Source organism: Momordica charantia (genome assembly GCF_013281855.1).
Source record: "Momordica charantia cultivar OHB3-1 chromosome 2 unlocalized genomic scaffold, Mcharantia_2.0 BLBB01000002.1, whole genome shotgun sequence".
NCBI classification, from domain to species: Eukaryota; Viridiplantae; Streptophyta; class Magnoliopsida; order Cucurbitales; family Cucurbitaceae; genus Momordica; species Momordica charantia.
In genome coordinates this window covers 9292062-9310012 of record NW_028275160.1, presented here as the reverse complement: position 1 = coordinate 9310012, position 17951 = coordinate 9292062, and the positions used below count along the sequence as shown (strand labels likewise).

General features: G+C 34.7%; 2 protein-coding genes across 4 annotated transcripts; one reads left to right on the top strand and one right to left on the bottom strand.

Moving 5' to 3' along the window:
• The first annotated feature begins 2753 nt into the window (after positions 1-2753).
• LOC111017909 (filament-like protein (DUF869)) lies at positions 2754-7834 on the top strand. 2 transcript variants are annotated; one of them, XR_002602351.2, is made up of 7 exons: positions 2754-3018; positions 3201-3336; positions 3756-3894; positions 4032-6417; positions 6506-6563; positions 6765-7345; positions 7599-7834. XR_002602351.2 is itself a non-coding variant. In XM_022293797.2 (6 exons), exons 2-6 carry the CDS (start codon positions 3238-3240, stop codon positions 7290-7292), a joined length of 3210 nt encoding a protein of 1069 aa, XP_022149489.1. In that variant the 5' UTR covers positions 2754-3018; positions 3201-3237; the 3' UTR covers positions 7293-7590. The 2 variants fall into 2 exon arrangements, 1 of the variants encoding a protein (XP_022149489.1); XM_022293797.2 differs by lacking the exon at positions 7599-7834 and having other exon boundaries at positions 6765-7590.
• A 1597-nt stretch (positions 7835-9431) lies between these two features.
• LOC111017955 (protein IN CHLOROPLAST ATPASE BIOGENESIS, chloroplastic) lies at positions 9432-13387 on the bottom strand. Of its 2 annotated transcripts, none has more exons than XM_022293854.2 (12): positions 13163-13387; positions 12992-13075; positions 12151-12228; positions 12027-12069; positions 11895-11952; positions 11644-11811; positions 10990-11052; positions 10808-10902; positions 10646-10727; positions 10391-10501; positions 10141-10291; positions 9432-9933 (listed from the first exon to the last, which is right to left on the bottom strand). In XM_022293854.2, the coding sequence occupies exons 1-11, from the start codon at positions 13275-13277 to the stop codon at positions 10151-10153; spliced, it is 1038 nt and encodes a 345-aa protein (XP_022149546.1). In that variant the 5' UTR covers positions 13278-13387; the 3' UTR covers positions 9432-9933; positions 10141-10150. The 2 variants fall into 2 exon arrangements, with proteins under 2 accessions (XP_022149546.1, XP_022149549.1); XM_022293857.2 differs by having other exon boundaries at positions 12151-12225; positions 13163-13386.
• Positions 13388-17951: the final 4564 nt, after the last annotated feature.

Sequence of the window (17951 nt, the reverse complement as noted above, 5' to 3'; positions counted from 1 at the left end):
CACTTTAATTAAAGTGCTGATTACTTTTTCTTTTCCCTTTCTTTTTTCCTTTTAATTTCCTTCCCCAAATATTTTCTCAAGTCCAGTGTTATTTTTACAATAGCATGACTTTAATCTAAATCTGAAATAATTTACTTTTGATTTTATCTTAGTATTAAAGATGCTGTCTTTTATTCCCTCCATTCCTTACAACGATGATTTCTCTTGAATTACCACTTTTACCACAAAGATGATGTTGTCCCGAGCGATTGTTTTCAAAAACGGTCTCTGAAAAATCATAAGACCATGTAAGAAGGATGTGTCCTGCCCGTTGCCGAAGGGTGAAGGAAATTGATGACCTTAGGATGCTTGCCCAACAAAATAATACATCAGCTAGGTTCAAAATCATGACAAATGGCCGGACACTTTATATATCATAGAACTTCTTCATTTCTAATCTTCCCAAAAACTATTAAATTTTGAGTCAAAAATTACAATAAAAGTGACAATTAACACGTATGTAATAATAATAATTAGTCATGTTATTTCTTCGTTAAAAAAATTTAAATTTAAAACTTACTAAAACTTGATAGACTAAAATGTTTTTTTCCTTTTCTTTTTTGGTTGCAAAGGTAAAACGTAATTTTTTAAAACTAATTAAGGGACCAATTGAGAAATATGGTAAATTTTGGAGGGTCAAAACTATATTTTATTATTATTAATATCGAAAATAGATTTTCTATAATAAATTAAAGGATAAAAGAAATTTTATGGTAGGACCTCTACGGAAAAAAATCATTTTTTTTAAAAAAAATTGAGAATCTTGTTGGTGATATTGTAAAGTGAAGCATGGGACCATGGTCTAACATAAGAATGCAGAATTTGTCCAATCTTTTGTCTCATCCTCACAAATGAAACATCTTTTTCTTTCTATAAAAAAGACTTGAGAGGGAATTGGAGCAATAATTTCGGATACGTTCCGGAGTGATTTTGGTAAAATCGCTTTTGTCATTTTTTAAATTCACCCGTATATCATTGTCGAAGGTTAGTATTATAAATGGAAGCAATTTTGATAATGACAAAAGTAATTTTGGTCAAACATGCCTTTAATGTAAGTGTTAGAATCTATATAAATGAATTAAATTTACTCAACTCATCAGCTTAAGCTTTTGGGTTGAGTGGTGGTCTTTTCATTCTTAAGATGGTATCAGAGCGGGAGGTCCTATGTTCGAACCCCTGCATTGTCTGGTATCAGAGCGGGAGGTCCTATGTAAAAAAAAAATTAAAAATAAGAAATAATTGAAATCATACGAACCAATTCATAATTATAAATTATTGAACTACCATTATAATTCAATAAATGGTTGTGAAGTAAAGATTAAGTAATCATTCAATAATTTATTAATTAAAACAATACAGTAAATTACTGCAATTAATGTATGTTAATTATCAGAAAATTACATAGAATCTACTGGGTTTCAATGAGATTTTCAGAATTTAAAATTATAATTCTACAAATTTTAGAGTTTACTTCCTTAAAAAAAATTGAGCATAACTCAAAACATAAACACTTATTACTACTCAAAAAATTCGATGACCTGTCTCATTCTCCAATTAAGAGATTAAAATTCTAGAAATAGAGATAAAAAGTTAATATTTTATAGATAAAGATTTTAGAGTGGATATAAATTTTAGAAAAAAAAAGGTCAAATTTCAAAATTTTCATTTTTAAATTACATAATAAATGTAACATAAAAAATTTAATTATTTAATTTAAGAATTTGAATTTCATATAAAACCTTTAATTTTTTTTAATCTAAAATTTTAGACAACAAAAAATGAAAAATTATTACTAAACATATTTTTGATTTCAAGAAACGCGAAAAAGTTACCAATTTCTTAATTTTTGAATACATCATAATTTATTAATTGAAAAAGAAAAAATAAAAAACATGAATACAAATAGCTTTTTAACTTCAAATTCTGTAAAAAGGAATAAAAATATACAGTAAAATCATTGAGATTTGACACAAAATGCAAGAGCACCTAGAGAATCCCAATTGGTGCGAGTACTTCAAGTACAATAATATATATATATTATATATATATCAACATTTTTATTTAATTGAAAGTTTAAAATACTATTTTACATAAAATATATATCTTTTATTTGATTTATCCTGGTTCCTCTATTTTTAAATTACCTATTTTTATATACATATTTTTAACTTTGGTTCATTTTAATCTTTCTATTTTTAAAAAATTATTTTAATTTTTACAAATAAGTGATTATTTTAATTTTTAATTATAAAATTTTAACACAAAATTTATATCTAGTAAAAATACAGAAAAATGAATGAAGTGTGAAAAATTATAAATAAAAAATCAAAAGGAATATTTTCATGTAAGATTTGTATGCATACACACGCCGAGATTTTTATTTTATTAAATTTCAAGGTAATATTTGTATGAAAACGAAAGAATATTTTAATCTCAAACTAAAAAGGAAACAGAAAAAAAAAAACTTTTACTATTTTTAATAATGGAAAAAGGAACAAATGTCAAATACAAAGAAAAACGGTAGTATAATATAATGACATTGATAGTTGAGTTAGAGGCATGGAAAAATGAAAATCACAATCACATATATAATTATATTGCGTAAAAGAAAAATAAATGGACGGCCCAGATTACGACCCGCGCTCTCGCGGTCCGTTGGATCAAAGCAAAAGCGACCCGCCAAAATCTTCCCTTTAACGACTCCCCCCTTCTCCTCCTCCTTCTGTCAGATCACAGCCGACACTCCTTTCTCTCTCTACTTTCTCTCTCTACTTTCTTAAAAGAGCTTCTCTGTCGGCAGAATCAGAAGCCATTCTCGCGGATTTTGGAGCTTCATCCGCCATTGGAGTGCCAAATCTCTGGTTTCGGATTCATGCACTTCGTTTCCGAGCCTGAAATCGGGATTTTAAGGCCTTTTTTTTTCTTGATTTTTCCTTAATGGGGTAACAGAGCAGAATCTGCTGCATTTTCTTCTTTCAGGTACATTTCTAATTTCCCTTTTCGTCTACTTGGATCGAATTTTCTTTTTTTTACCTGATTTTGCTTCTTCTTTCTGACCTAATGGAAAGTGTTTCTTGTGGGAAAATGGTAATGTGGGGTTTTGTCTGTTTTTTGGTTTTAGAAGCTGATGGTTTTGTTTTGAACTTGTGGGAATATTGCAGAGGTCTGTTTTTGGGGTTTGAAGATTGAGCCTTGGCGATGGACCAGAAGACGTGGCTTTGGAGGAAGAAGTCATCAGAGAAGATAACTGTTTCCAGTGATAAAGTGAATGTTTCTGTCAATAAGAATGAAGAAGAGGTATTAATCTTCAGCTTCTTCAGTTTGCTTAAACAATGGAAGTCAACTGTTCAATGTGTTGCTTAATTTTGGCTACAAATTCATTATGGACTGTTCCTTTGACCATAAGATTCCATTTCAACTTTTCTGGGAATCTTTGGGAAGCTTTTTTTTTTTTTAAGATTAGTTCCTGATAGTCATAGGATTTTCAACCATTGGATCTACATCGTGAGTTTCGGGACGGTCGGCCTGTACTCGTTTAGTCCCCTTGGGGGCAATGGCTTAGATGTATCGGCGTTTCGCCATGTCTCGAAGCTATGTTCATGTTTACTGCATCATTTGAGATTTCTATTACTGAGTTTTTTTATCAGGGGTTTTGATTTGGAATCGTTTTTAGTAACTTTGAGGGATTCTAAATGATTTATTGTCTCCTTTTGCAGACACTTCTTATTGACAAAGCTCGGTTGGAGAAAGATCTTGAGATTGCAAATGATAAACTCTCTGTAGCTCTCTCTGAGTGTAGGACAAAGGATGAACTTGTGAAGAAACTTACAAACATGGAACAGGAAGCCATTGCCGGTAATTTCTTTCCTTCTCCATCGACCTAGCTTTCATATCGTTCTTTAAGGTTTTATTTTGCGTGGCGTGGTGTATAACCTGCGTTTATAAATCTGTTAACTGATACATCAATGGCTTTCATAAATGGTTTGATACAGGATGGGAAAAGGCGAAATCTGAAGCGGCAACTTTGAAGCAAGAACTAAATGATGCTGTACAGAAGAGATTTGCTGGTGAAGAGAGAGTGATTCATCTAGATGCAGCTCTAAAGGAATGCATGCAGCAGCTACGGTTTGTTCGAGAAGAGCAGGAGCAAAGGATTCATGATGCGGTCTCAAAGACATCAAATGAATTTGAAAAGACTCAAAAGATTTTGGAGGAGAAGTTAGCTGATACAGGTAAAAGGCTTTCGAAACTGGGCGGCGAGAACACTCAACTTAGCAAGGCTTTATTGGTGAAGGAAAAGATGATTGAAGATCTAAATAGACAGTTGGCTGGTGTGGAGGCGGATCTTAATGGATTAGTATCTAGATTAGAATCCATAGAGAAAGAAAATGCTACCTTTAAATATGAAGTCCGAGTGCTTGAGAAGGAGGTCGAGATTCGGAATGAGGAGAGAGAATTCAACCGACGAACTGCAGATGCATCACATAAGCAACACTTAGAGAGTGTGAAAAAGATTGCAAAACTCGAATCGGAGTGCCAGAGGCTGCGCCTCCTTGTCCGAAAGAGGTTGCCAGGTCCTGCAGCCTTGGTAAAGATGAAAAACGAAGTCGAAATGCTAGGAAGGGATTCATTTGAGATCAGAAGACGACACTTGAATCCAACGGGTTCTTTGGACTCTTCACTAGAGAACTCTCCAGAGACTCCCAACAAACGTATTAGTGTTCTGACTTCTCGAGTGTCAGTTTTGGAAGAAGAGAACAGTGCTCTAAAGGAAGCTCTCAACAAAAAGAACAATGAACTTCAAGTTGCAAAAAGCATCCACGCCCGTGCATCTCCCAAATCGTTACAAGTCGAGTCGCCTCGAGAATTATCAAATGGTCATAAAATCATGGAATCAGGAAAGAGTATAACATTACCTGAGCTCCCTCTTGCTTCGATGTCCGATGCTGGGAGCGATGATAAGGTTAGCTCTGCTGAATCATGGGCTTCTGCGATGATTTCAGACCTGGAGCACTTCAAACATGGGAAGCATAAAGGGTCAATAACATGTAAAATAGTTGGATCTTCAGATTTGGATCTGATGGATGACTTTGTTGAAATGGAAAAATTGGCTATTGTCTCTGTTGAAAAACCTGCTGGAAATTCTCAGATACTTTCAAATGAAGTTAATGGAAAACCCAAGGCCTTGGAAACTGAGCAAAATGGCTGTTGCCCTGAATCTAAGGAGACAGTCCCAGATACCATGTCTGGAGATATATCAAAGGGTGAAGTTCCTGATTGGATTCAAAGTATCTTGAAAATGGTATTTGACCAAAGCAGTTTCTCCCGAAGAGATCCGGAACAAATACTGGAGGATATTCGAGCAGCGATAAAATGCCAGAATCGTGAAAATTATATTGATACAAAAGAGAATGCAAATCATTGTGATGAACCTAATCTCCCTGGCAGCGACTTGCAGAAGCCTTTGGGGACAGATCCAGTGAGTGAAGTGAATGACATTGACATCACTTCAGTGAAGAAGCATAACCAGCATCAGGTGGATCTACAGGGTTCGATATCGAGATTGATTGAGCTTGTAGAAGGGATTAGTGTGTCATCTTCAGATGAGGATAACTCTTCCTGCAGAAAGGATGGTTTCTATTCAGAAACACCTACGGGCTTTATGGTACGAGTTTTCCAATGGAAAACGTTGGAACTGAACACTATTTTGAAGCAGTTTATACATGATTGTTATGATCTGTTGAATGGGAAGGCAGATCTAGGTAATTTTCTGCAAGAAATAAACTCTACCTTGGATTGGATTATGAACCATTGCTTTTCACTTCAAGATGTTTCAAGCATGAGAGACTCCATAAAGAAGCGTTTCGATTGGGATGAGTCACGCAGTGACTGTGAACTGGAAACCGGAACGACAGTTCATGTTCCAGAAGTTGATAGACCACGTGTCCTTAGAGAACAGTTTTCATGGTATAGCGTCCCAACCGGAGAGGTGCAACCTGCCTTGACAGAAGGAAATAGAAAACTGAAAGAAGAGCTAACGATTGTAGAATCTACAAAGAAAGACCTTGAAGCGAAGTTGCAGTCTACTACCATTAAAATTGAAACGCTAACAAATCAACTTCAAGAATCAGAAAAGAAAGTTGTCAACTTGCGGAAGGAATTAGAAACCCTTACAGAATCGAAGGGATCAATCGAAGGCCAAATTGTCAATCAGAATTTGGTGAATCAAGATCTAGAAGCACAGCTTATGGCAGCTAGAACTGAACTAAATGAGACCCGCAGAAAGGTTGCAGCTCTAGAAGTGGAATTGGACAACAAAAACAATTGCTTTGAAGAATTAGAGGCCACATGCCTTGAACTGCAACTTCAGCTGGAAAGGTTCTGAATTCTCTATGATTTACTTTACTAATTCCATTGGTTATTAATCTTAAATTTATTTATTTACATAAGCTACATTTTTTTTCAGCACAAAGAAACTAAACCCAAACACCGATCTCGGTCAGGAAGAGAAGCAACTACGCACGGTAAGTTTTCTCATCTTATAACGACTCCTTCGTTTCGTGAAACTGAATTCTGTGTCTGGAGTTGTATAGTTTGAACATATTGTACACGATTTAGATGCTTTTGTTATCAGGCATGCCAACAGTTGAAGAGAAATTAACTCTTTGTTAAATCGTGTCATTTTATTTAATCCTGCAGTAATATTTACTTCAACAATTTTGCAGGAATGGGAGATAACAACTGCTTCTGAAAAATTAGCAGAGTGCCAAGAGACGATTCTTAACCTCGGCAAGCAGTTGAAGGCACTGGCTACACCCAAGGAAGCTGCACTTTTAGACAAGGTGATCACTACTGCAAATGATGAAACACAAACTTGTAGCATCTCCACCACCACAACCACCCCCGTAACAGACATGGCCCCGACCCCAACCCCGACTGTTTCCAGTATCAAGATGACAAATAACCGGTTCTCTCTACTAGATCAAATGCTGGCCGAGGACGACGCCACCACTAGAGATCATAAGTTTCCAAAGCCTATAGAAGTCGATGGAAATCCCACTTCGACGTTGGATCCTGATAAGGTGGTTGATCCGCACAAAGCAATCCTCATATGGAATGGACATAGAGATTCGGTTGGTAGTTTGGCTATCGTTCCGAGCAGAAAGCGGGGAGACGGTGGATTGTGGAGGAAGCTCCTATGGAGAAAGAAGAAAGTCAAGAGCCAGAAGAAAGCCCTTCTATTTGCCTCGTAAGAAGAGGGAGCAGTGAACTATATAACAAGTTAATGACAAGATTGGCAGCCAAGGTTACTTCTTTGACTTGTGCTTTTTGTTTTGTTCTTCACTGTTGATTGTTGTTTGGTTTGTTGCACCACTAGGAAGGGCAGATAATAAGGGGTTTTGGGTGTTTTTGCTAATTTGCCAAGTTTTTTTGTGATGCTTGAATGTTAATTGCTGATGTACATATGTAAACCCATGCCTAAACAGCATACCACTTTGTATCCATTTGATGAACATATAACCTTACCAATGAATGTTGACGTTGTGTAAATTTGTTAGGACGATGCTTGTGCGACGTGGATGGTGCGTTCTACGTCCTTTGCGACCTCAAATTTGACTGTGCGTTGCATTCTCGTGTCAATTATGACATAGTGAGTTAGTATAAACTTGCACGATATTAACCATTTTGAGAGTCAATGACCAAGCGACGAGGCTTCTGCAATGTAATACATCCTCTCTTACAACAATGTGAGCATAACTCAATTGATCAATTGATCAAGAAAGTTTGAATTCCACCTTTTTTTGCTCAAAAGAAAAACACATGAACAAGGTGAATCTACCTTTAAAAATTGGTATTATAAATTTAATTAAAAAATAATAAATTGTTTGCTGAGAAATTGACTCAAATGACCTTCAAAAGTTTATGGAATGTTCAAATGACCCACCTTTTTTAAATATGTCCAAATGACCTACTTTAAGCATTAATGATGTGTCAGAGGAGATGAAATGACCAAAATATCCTTAATTATAAGACATGACTGCTGGAAAAAACCTCGACCGGGGTCATATTAATTCCCGCCCGGGAATCATTTAATTCACAACAACCATTGCCTTTAATTTTGCTGTTTTTGATTTCTTCTTAAGATTGGACTACATTTGAAAAGCAATTTTGCTGTTTTGTTTGCTTTGATTTTGAAACATGTTGTCATTTTCAAATTTAGTTTCGTATTTCGGCATGATTCTGCTAAAGTTGACTATGAACCTCGGGCGGGAGTTATGGTTTCCCGACCGAGTTTCATAAGAAACGACGGACCTCGGGTGAGGTTTCGCCCGAGGTCAACGGTTGGTGATAGAAGAAGTTGACGCAACCTCGAGGTTTCTAAGCTTTTGTCATTTTTCTCGGGTTCGATCTCGGGCGAGGTTGAGCCCGAGGTAATTGAAAGAGGCTCAACCTCGAGTGAGGTTTCTCGAGGTTCAGCCTCTTTTAATTGCCTCGGGCTCGACCTTGTTCGAGGTCGAACCTGAGAAAAATGACAGAGGCTTACTAAACCTTGAGCAACGTTTCAAATCTCTTCAACCTCGCTCGAGGTCCATCCCACTTCATCGAAAATATTTCTTCATCTTCAACCTCCCACCACACCACTTCAAACATTTCAAATCAAACTCCCGCAGCCACAGACCTCAATTCCAACATAAACGAAAAATCGAAGAAAAACAGGGAACGAAACAAAGAAGAACACCAGAAAACAAAATCAACAGAAAAAAACCTAAATTGATGCAATATCATACATGTATTCGTTCTAAACATCGAAAAACTGAATCAACGCAAATAAACAACCATTCAACTCCTCAACACACATAAAATCGAAGCCAATCGCCAAGAGAAACAAAAATTAAGAAGAAATTCGAAGGGACTGCGAAGAAAAATCGAGAGGACGAATTTAGGCTGAAAACAGCGAGGAAGGGGGAAAGGTAAAACAAATGGTTTGGTTTTCTGAACAAAAGGGTAGTACTGTAATTTTGCTACCTTTTAAAATTAATTAAACATTCTAGTGGGTCATTTGGGCACATTTAAAAGGGATGAGTTATTTGAACATTCCACAAACTTTTGAAGGTCATTTGAGTCAATTTCCCTTGTTTGCTACCCTTGTTATTGTTGCTAGTGAGAAAATAAATGCCATGGACATAATGAAACTATTTTGCAGAACTCCAAATTAAATCATAACTTAAAAAAAAAAAAAAAAAAAAAAAAAAAAAAAAAAAAACTCAAGGAACAAATTAATACGGACTGAAAAATGTATCCAATGTATTTTAGTAGCAAACTTAGAACCTATCACAAAAGTTGCTAGATGATGCAACTTCAGATCCCAAAGATTTAAGAGGTGGTGCAACTTGTAAAAGTAGACTATGAAGTCATGCACATTGCCCAAACTAATTGAAATTAACCAAATTTATGTCCATCGGTCCGTTTATACCAGCATGTCGATCAAAATAGCGGAAGATTGTCATTCCAATCGACCAACCAGTTATTTTTTAAAATAGAGAGCACCATAAAAATTGTCTCACCCTACACGGGTTGGCCTAGTAGTAAGAAAGGTCCACATGTAAATGATAAAGAGGTCAAAGAAAATAATCATGGTAGCCACTTAGTTATGATTCAATATCTGCAGGTTATCTTAACAATCAAATGTAGTAGGATCATACGATCGTTCCGTTGTAGACAATTGTCCGAGACTCCAAGCCGACAAGGGTGGCAATGACAATTGTGACTTGTGACTTGTGAGGCGACCTCAGAGAGAGACTGAGAGAGATGTCAATTTTCACCGACAGTGACCATCAGTTTCCATTTATTTGGAAACCAATTGGATGTCAATTTGTGCCCACTGCCCAAGAACTACAATAATTTATCAACAGAAACTTGAGTATTCCTTGTCCTTAAATTGATTCTTGTATTGAAATAATCATTCATCTCATTCATGCGAGAGGAAAAGAACGATACTTTGATAAAGAAATACAGATATAATTACATATCAAAAAAGAGGGGTGGAACAGAACAAAACAATGAAAATGACGAAAGGGAGAGAGTAGAGAAGAAAAATGCCTGTTTGTATTCAGTCTCTGTAAAGTACGAACTTTGCTATCTCATGGAGACCTGCCTCTTCATAACACTGAGCAATACGCTCCACAGAGTTGTCCCAAGTTCCATCGACAGAAGCTAAATCCAACAAAAAGGCAGCTTGGTCCAAGGCCACCTGCACAAGCAGTAAAGTGAAATTGAGCAAAAAAGGTGTGTTATAAGTCACATTTGTCTGTTTTATAATCATATAGTTAATAAAGAACAGGGATAAAACCTGGGCAGGAGCCTTTCCCTTCTTAAGATCCTCTTCCTTTCCTTCTTCTGTGACCTTCTCTTTGAAATACTCAATTTGCTCATCTTCCCATTGTGCAATATTAGCAACTTCCTGTATATGAGCCACAACCAATCCAGGTATCATCATTTTTATAACTATTCTTTCATTCTCATTCCCCCACCCTCCCGCGGTGTCTAAAACAGAGAGCTACTAAAAACAATGCAAAAGAGATCTACCAGATACTCAAGTCAATACCTCATATTTACAGCCTAGAGTCCACCATGGTGATTTTAGCGCACCCCTCGCAGCATCCTTAGCTTCTGTCTCTCGTCCCACCCTAAAGTATGAAACTACAGATTATTTAGGTATAATCTCAGTCAAAGTATTTTGGAATGATGAAAAAATTTCCCCACGTACTTCAGCAAAACCTCTGCATTGAATACGTATGGCCGTGCAAATCCTGGGAAGTGCTCCTTTTTAGTATAGAATTCTCCGGTCACCAGAGCTGAAACCTACAAGTAGGAATTAAATATTCAAGCATGTAAACTGGAGCCAAAGCTTCTTTTCACTGTTTCTCAGTATCTAATGTACTGCCTTACAAGGTCACCCTCCTCAAAATGGCGCAATATTTTACGTTCTATGACATCTGGAAACAACCCAACCTGAGATTGAAACATCATCAGAACTTGCAGTGCAAGATACATTATAGATGGTATAAACCTTTTACCCGAAAAGTGCTTAAGAAGTAAAACTTGTGTGAAGTGAGACTTAAAAACAGGAAAAAGAGAAGAAAATCTATAATTAGAGGGTAGAATGCATAATAGAATACCATGAAGTGCATTACGCATAAGTTTTCTTTGTTTTTGATAGGAAACAGAAATAAGTGCATTACGCATAATGAATCTTCTTCAACAACAATACAGCAGTAGAGGAGACGACACATTAATCAAATATACTTTTAAAATACCTGTTTATGCATAAATATGTCTTTTAAATAATCAATCCTTTATTTTAAAGAAGTAATGAGAAGATGATTTTAAAGTCTAAAGACTTCAGAAAATTGAAAATTGTGTTTCTTCAGTGACACCAAGAATGGTGATGTGATCAAAGGCAAGCAGCTTTGTTAAGGATCTCACTCATCTTGCCAGTCACCACAGGAAGATGCCCAACATTGGTTAAGAGAACACTTGCACATATGTTTTTTAATTGATGAAGACGATCGAGAGAAGTACCATGAGAATTTGTACACATACCTTTTTCAGCAGATACGAATCTACATTTGTGACCCGAGATTCAGCAAAAGCACCCCTTTCATAAAGTTTCTGCCCAGCATCAGCTGCTGCAAGAAATAGCTCATCACTTTGCTCTCCACTTCCTCTGGCGTCTTCTTCAACTAGAAGTCTATTAATAAACTGATCCACCTGCACATCAAATACTGAAGACGACATCAGAGTTGCACAACATTGTAAAAGATCAACAATTGCATAATAGATGCTTCACTTACGTTCTTGGCTAGAAGCCACACTCCATTCCTATTGACGTCCACTACTGGCATGTCCATCCTGAGGATAGACATTTTTTTATTAAGAAGGAGGAGAGCATGCATGAAGAAAGTAAAAACATCTATTCTTCTTACCCAGCGGGTGCTGTAGGCCAGCGCAGCAGTGCAGTTATAGTACCTTGGAACAAGAAAATAGAAAACCTTGAAGTATCATACACCTAGAAAACAAACTAATTCAAAGGAAAATTCTAACATATACCTGAGCTGTTTTTTGCCAGTGGAACGGCAAGAGGGATAATCCCTTGCTTCGCTCCAGGAGAAATAATGGATCCACCTGCTTCAAAAGCAACAATTTACAGGGGATAGACAGGATTCCCTCGTAGGTAAGAATATGTCTGCAGATTCGGAAGATGTGCAATTTAGGCATATAATTGAATTTCAAAATCTAGAGTTCTTTTTAATACTTCAATATTTACTTTTCAAAAGAAGTACAAGCACAATCACAGCCTTGCAACATTTTATGGGGGGAAACTAGAAAGAATCTTATAAGAACTTAGGAAACCGTATTTTCCTTCCAAAGTGGGAAAGCAAAAGGCATGACATGTTTCAGCGTCTAATTTTCAGAAAATAGAACATGAAATGAAAATGATTTCAAAAAGGGTCTCGACTACAAATCCCGAAGTTTGAAATATGGTTAAAGGCCTTAAATTAGAAGGAAATTAGCAAAAAAAAAAAAAAAAAAAAAAGAACCAACATACTGCAGAAACGCATACGTAACGATATGCTGAAAATTGAGGCAAAAAAATCCAGATTATTAATCGTATAAGAACGTTTCGATATAAGCCATCAGGTCAACGGATTTTCAATAGAAACGAAATCTATAAATCTATTCACCAGGGCAATATAGTTTCATTTCTAGTCATAGTATTCAGCTTCACACTCTTGCTCGTAACATTTATAGACTACAACTCGAAAGGACGAAAAACTCAGTATCTAGTCAAAAAATGTGGATTCAATCAGGAAATCTCTAAAAGTATTAGCGATTAATTCGTACTAAATGCAATAATGGGAATGGATTGAGCGCTTGACCAAAGACGCACCTCTTGTCTTCAGCATTTTTAGCAATTGACACAAATGCTGAGGAGGCTGAGTTGCCGCAATATCGTTGATGAACGATACATGGTCTGAAACATGGCGATGGTCCAAAGAAGCATTAAGATTCTGAAATTCTTCAAGGAAATGTGCGATAAATGATCGTGCGGTGAACTTACCGGAAGTAGAGGAAGATGAAGAGCTGCGAATGGTGAATCCAGTGCGACGGAGAAGCAGAGAGGGCAGAGTGGCGGCGCGTGGACTTCCACATACCACTCCACCGCCGATTTTCATCTTCTTTTTCTAACGTTTCGGTTTCGATTGCTAATAGACGCAGCCGTTATACGGGCCTCGTCCATCAACAGATTTTATCTCTTTCTTTTTCCATCGAACAAAAATAAAATAAAATAAAATTTGAGGTGTATGCCATACAAAGAAACTTTGATATAAATATCATGAAAAAAGCTATAAAAGTAAACCAAATTTATAACACATTTTTTAAATTAACAAATAAATATTTTACGATTTTATTTAAACTAAATAATCAAATATTTCATGGCTTTTGCCAAAGCAAACGTAGAGTTTAATGGTAATTGACATATATGTCAAATTAGGAGGTTGTGAGTTTCATCCTCGTCTCTACTGGTATCTGAAAAAAAAATATTTCATGACTTTTTTTTAGTTAAAAATTATTGATATTAATATTTTACCATATACTTTTATATTTTGACTATTATGACGATATTATAGAAATGTCGGTTTATCTTTTATGTCGATGTCGAACCCATAAATATATAAAAATATGGATATATTGACAAAATTAAATATTCATCTTTCTTTTCTTTTATTTATTTTCCGCTAAACTCCTTGAACCCTTGATCTACAAATTGACAACAAATTTATGTGCTATTGATCCGAGATAAATTACCCTAAATCTTGTAATTTTATTTTATTTTAATAAGTGTTGGTAGGGTTATGCTTTGAAGTTAAGTGTGTTGATGAAATTTTAAATATAAAAAAAAGATAGTGAGCTTGAAAAGAGAAGTCATGTACAATATTTATCATATGGACGAAGTTCTTAAGAAAAATGAAAATGAGTTAGACCTAAATAAGAGCAAACTATCAATATGGTGACTATTTGGGAGAAATTTTGGAGCTCTTTAGTTTTAGGAAAGGACTGATGAAGGTCAAAGTTCCTCACGAAAACAACAATAGGAGAATGAAGATTCGAACTCACGACTTTTTAGTTGGTATATATGTCTTAACTAATTAAGGTATGTTTAGATTAGTTCAAATCCCTCTCATTTATGTTGTTATTCTTAATTATAAGTCAATTATAAAAAAAATGGTAAATTTAGCTACTTGAAGAGTGTCGAACATATGACTTTTCACTCGATGAGCTTAAGAAGTGACAAAACAAAACAAAACACAAGCTCCTTCGTATGAATCAAGTACAACTTATCTATATTTTATTTAATATTTTTTATGTAATTTTATCACTTTCTAATTTTTACTTTTAAGCTTATTAAGTAGGGGTATTTGTATTTTTGCTATCATTTATAATGCAGCATTTATGGTTAGTCAGGAGGCTATCTAAAATATGACCCTTTGATCTTTTATTCATGGATAAAAAAATCAGTTTTGATGAATGAATTTTAGTCATTATTTTTCCTTTCAAGTGAAGAGTGTCTTTCTTCCATCTCTTGTACCAAAGAACCTGGAACCTATTAATTCTACGCTTAATTTAAACCTTAGGTTTTAAATGATTTGAGAGTTTTAGTGTTTGTGAATTAGTGCTCATAAACCCAAAAATTTATAATTCCAATTTACTATGATTTTGTTCATATCCACTATTCTTAATGTGTTGCTCTCTTCAACCTATATCAAATATTCAATCGGGGTTATTTCGAACTAGACTTAATATATAAAACACTTATTATCATCTTTAAGATCCATGATTCAATTCTCCGTCTTGCATTTTATACTTTTAAAATTTTAAAAATCATAAATAAAAATATCATTTTATGCCAACAATGACTAAAAAAAATATTATTTTATTATCATTTTTACTCTAACAAAGAAAAGAATAACATCCTTATTAACACTTTTTTCGTGTTTCTTCTTTCAAAATATAAATATATAATAATACTATCCTTTTGCTGTGCACGACTCAAGAGACACTTATCATGCTAAGTACGATTAAACTTTTAGCAAATAAGGAAAAAAAATTGTAGAAATTCTTTTTCTCATTTTAATATTCTTTTTAAAATAAAGGACTGTCAAAATTTTAGATTATGATCCACTTAAAAAGAACATGAACACCGACCAATAAGCACTCAAAGAATTGTGTATATATATATGTGTGTGTATATATATATTTTTTTTTGAACAAATTTTAATAAAAAGAAAATTACAATCGGAAGCCCTCGAAGTATTTGAAATTTGTGTTTAGCCCCGTGAATCCATTTACTAATTTTCAGCCAAAAAACGATGAACAGATCTTTTATCGTCCTTCTTCTTCTCATAATTCTCTGACTCGTTCTTTCGCTCCACAATCGGAAACCAACCGGAACCCATCCCTCTCTCCTCTCCCCTTCGCCGGCGTACGGTCCCCTCCGACCGTCACCGCCACCGCCACCCTCACCGTCTCTTCCACAAATTGGTCTGTCACGGACATCTGGACGACCCATCGGGTAACCGTACTCTGCACATTAATTACTCTGGCAACATCATTCTCATATTGTTTACTTTTCAGTGCTTTGCTTTCTTTACGTGCGTTCTCTATTCCGGCTCCTTATTTCTTTGATTATATGCTCGAAAGATTATGGATATATAAATGAGACGTCTAATGTCTAATAAGTAAAATTATCTTTATTAGAGTGGTTAGTCTAAATAAGTGGTGTTAGAGCCATATTTCGAACTTAATTGTGTGGATGAAATATTCGTCGAGTGACGCGTAGTAACGTCGTTAGTGGAATTTTGGATGAATGTAGTTCTCGAATGTTGAATAAAAAGTGGCGAGCTTTGATTATCTTGGCCAATGTGGTTTGGTAGTAGATGAAGATGTAGTTAATTAATCAAATAGACGAATGTATTAGAAAGATTGTTGTGCAAGTAAAAATCGTTGAAGTTCTGATAACAATTGATTGACACTGGGTATCCTAACTCGTGGTTAGGTTATTTAGATAAGCTACGATTTACCTCTAAAGAACAATTGACCTAGATCAGAATAGATGTTTGATTTGGTAAAGAGTAAAGGAGCAAATGGCTATTTGAGATAATTTTCATGGTTCTTTATGTGAGGAGATGATTGTGGGAGAAGTGAACATAATTTTATTGGGGTTGGAAGTTGAAAATAAGTATTATAATAACGAGTTGACACGATATTAAAATGAGCGATACAAGAGAGTAGGTTAAATAGATTAAACAAAGGCAGGCAAGACAAAAAATTATAGGTGCTTTAAGACGAGTCTTATTGGATTATAAACCTCAAAAACTTGATTTTTGCCTCTTTAGGACAAGGTCATTCTCTTGGTGTTAAGAATTTTTGTTCTTAGGCTTGGAACAATATATATGAGAATACCAAGTTTTTTTTAATTGAACGATTGCAGAACGGAGAATCGAACTATCGAACTTTGGGATGGCAATACTTAATAGATATTTTATCCAAACACTTCAACTTATAGGTGAAGAATTTTCCCTTTGAAAACAATGTAAATATTATTGTACCGATGAATACTTAATGAACTTATTCAATTTGTCTAATATTTTCTTCTTTTTCAAAGTTAATGTGTAAAATAGCCGACCGGAACATAATACATTTTCTACCCAAAATACCTCTAGTCTTAGACCTTTATCTAAACTTTGATTTTTTATATATTATTTTATTTTCTAAATAGGTGATCAATCCATATATAATATTGATGTCATGTTCTATTTTTTATTAAAAAATTAATTCATTAAAGAACACTTATTGCAAAATGCAATGCAGCAACAGCAACCCATATAATTCAGAGTAAAAGATCTTGTTTGTAGTTCATAGTTCATATTCTTAATGAAGTAATTAAAAGATTAAATAGTTTTTTTTTTAATTCTTTTAACCAAAATCTAAGAAACATGCCTATGTATAAAAAGGAATACGCATCAACATGTCGACGTCGACGAAGTTTCTTAGGAATCACAGCAGGAACTCCATCGGGTAACTCTTGTAACAAAATTCTTTGAGATTCATCATCCACAATCAAATTTACAAGTTCGTGAGCCAATTCATTGCATGTGCGTCTACATTAAACAGGTGCGTCTAAATTGAATAGTTCGTCATTCTCATTATATATATATGTTTTTTTAAATGTACTATAAATTGATAAATTTTAACTTGCGTGGCAGGGTAGGTTAAGATGGAAACTAAACTTGATGATCTCAAGATACCTCTAAATCCAACGACCCTCAATAATGTAAGTCGTCCATCTTAATTAATTTATCCAATTTTATTTGCTTCATATTATATATTTATGGACTCAATTTTCTATGTACATGATAGAAAAATGAATTTTTGTTAGTTATTTTAGATTTATTTTGCAACATGTCACATTAGAAAAATATGTTATCTATATAAAACAAGCACAATTACAGAGAAAGTAGGTTGAATAGATTTTGAACGTTTTTTTAGGCCAATGGTCAGTGATTTTATTTAGCTGGCTACTCCCTCAATTAAGCTCAACGATAACAATGTAGGGCGAGGATTCGAACATCAAATTTTCAAGAGATGTAAAATTTTTTAACTAGCTGAGTTGTGCTTAGATTAACTACTGTTACGTTTAGTTAAACCATCACTTATTAGTCTAACGAGGGTGTTATGTTAATATTTAAGTAATGTCTTAATCGTGAAGACTTGTTAGAATTAAGCTGAAATACTCTTTTAGTTCTCGTACTTTCGATTTTAGTTCATTTTGGTCACTTTACCTTCAA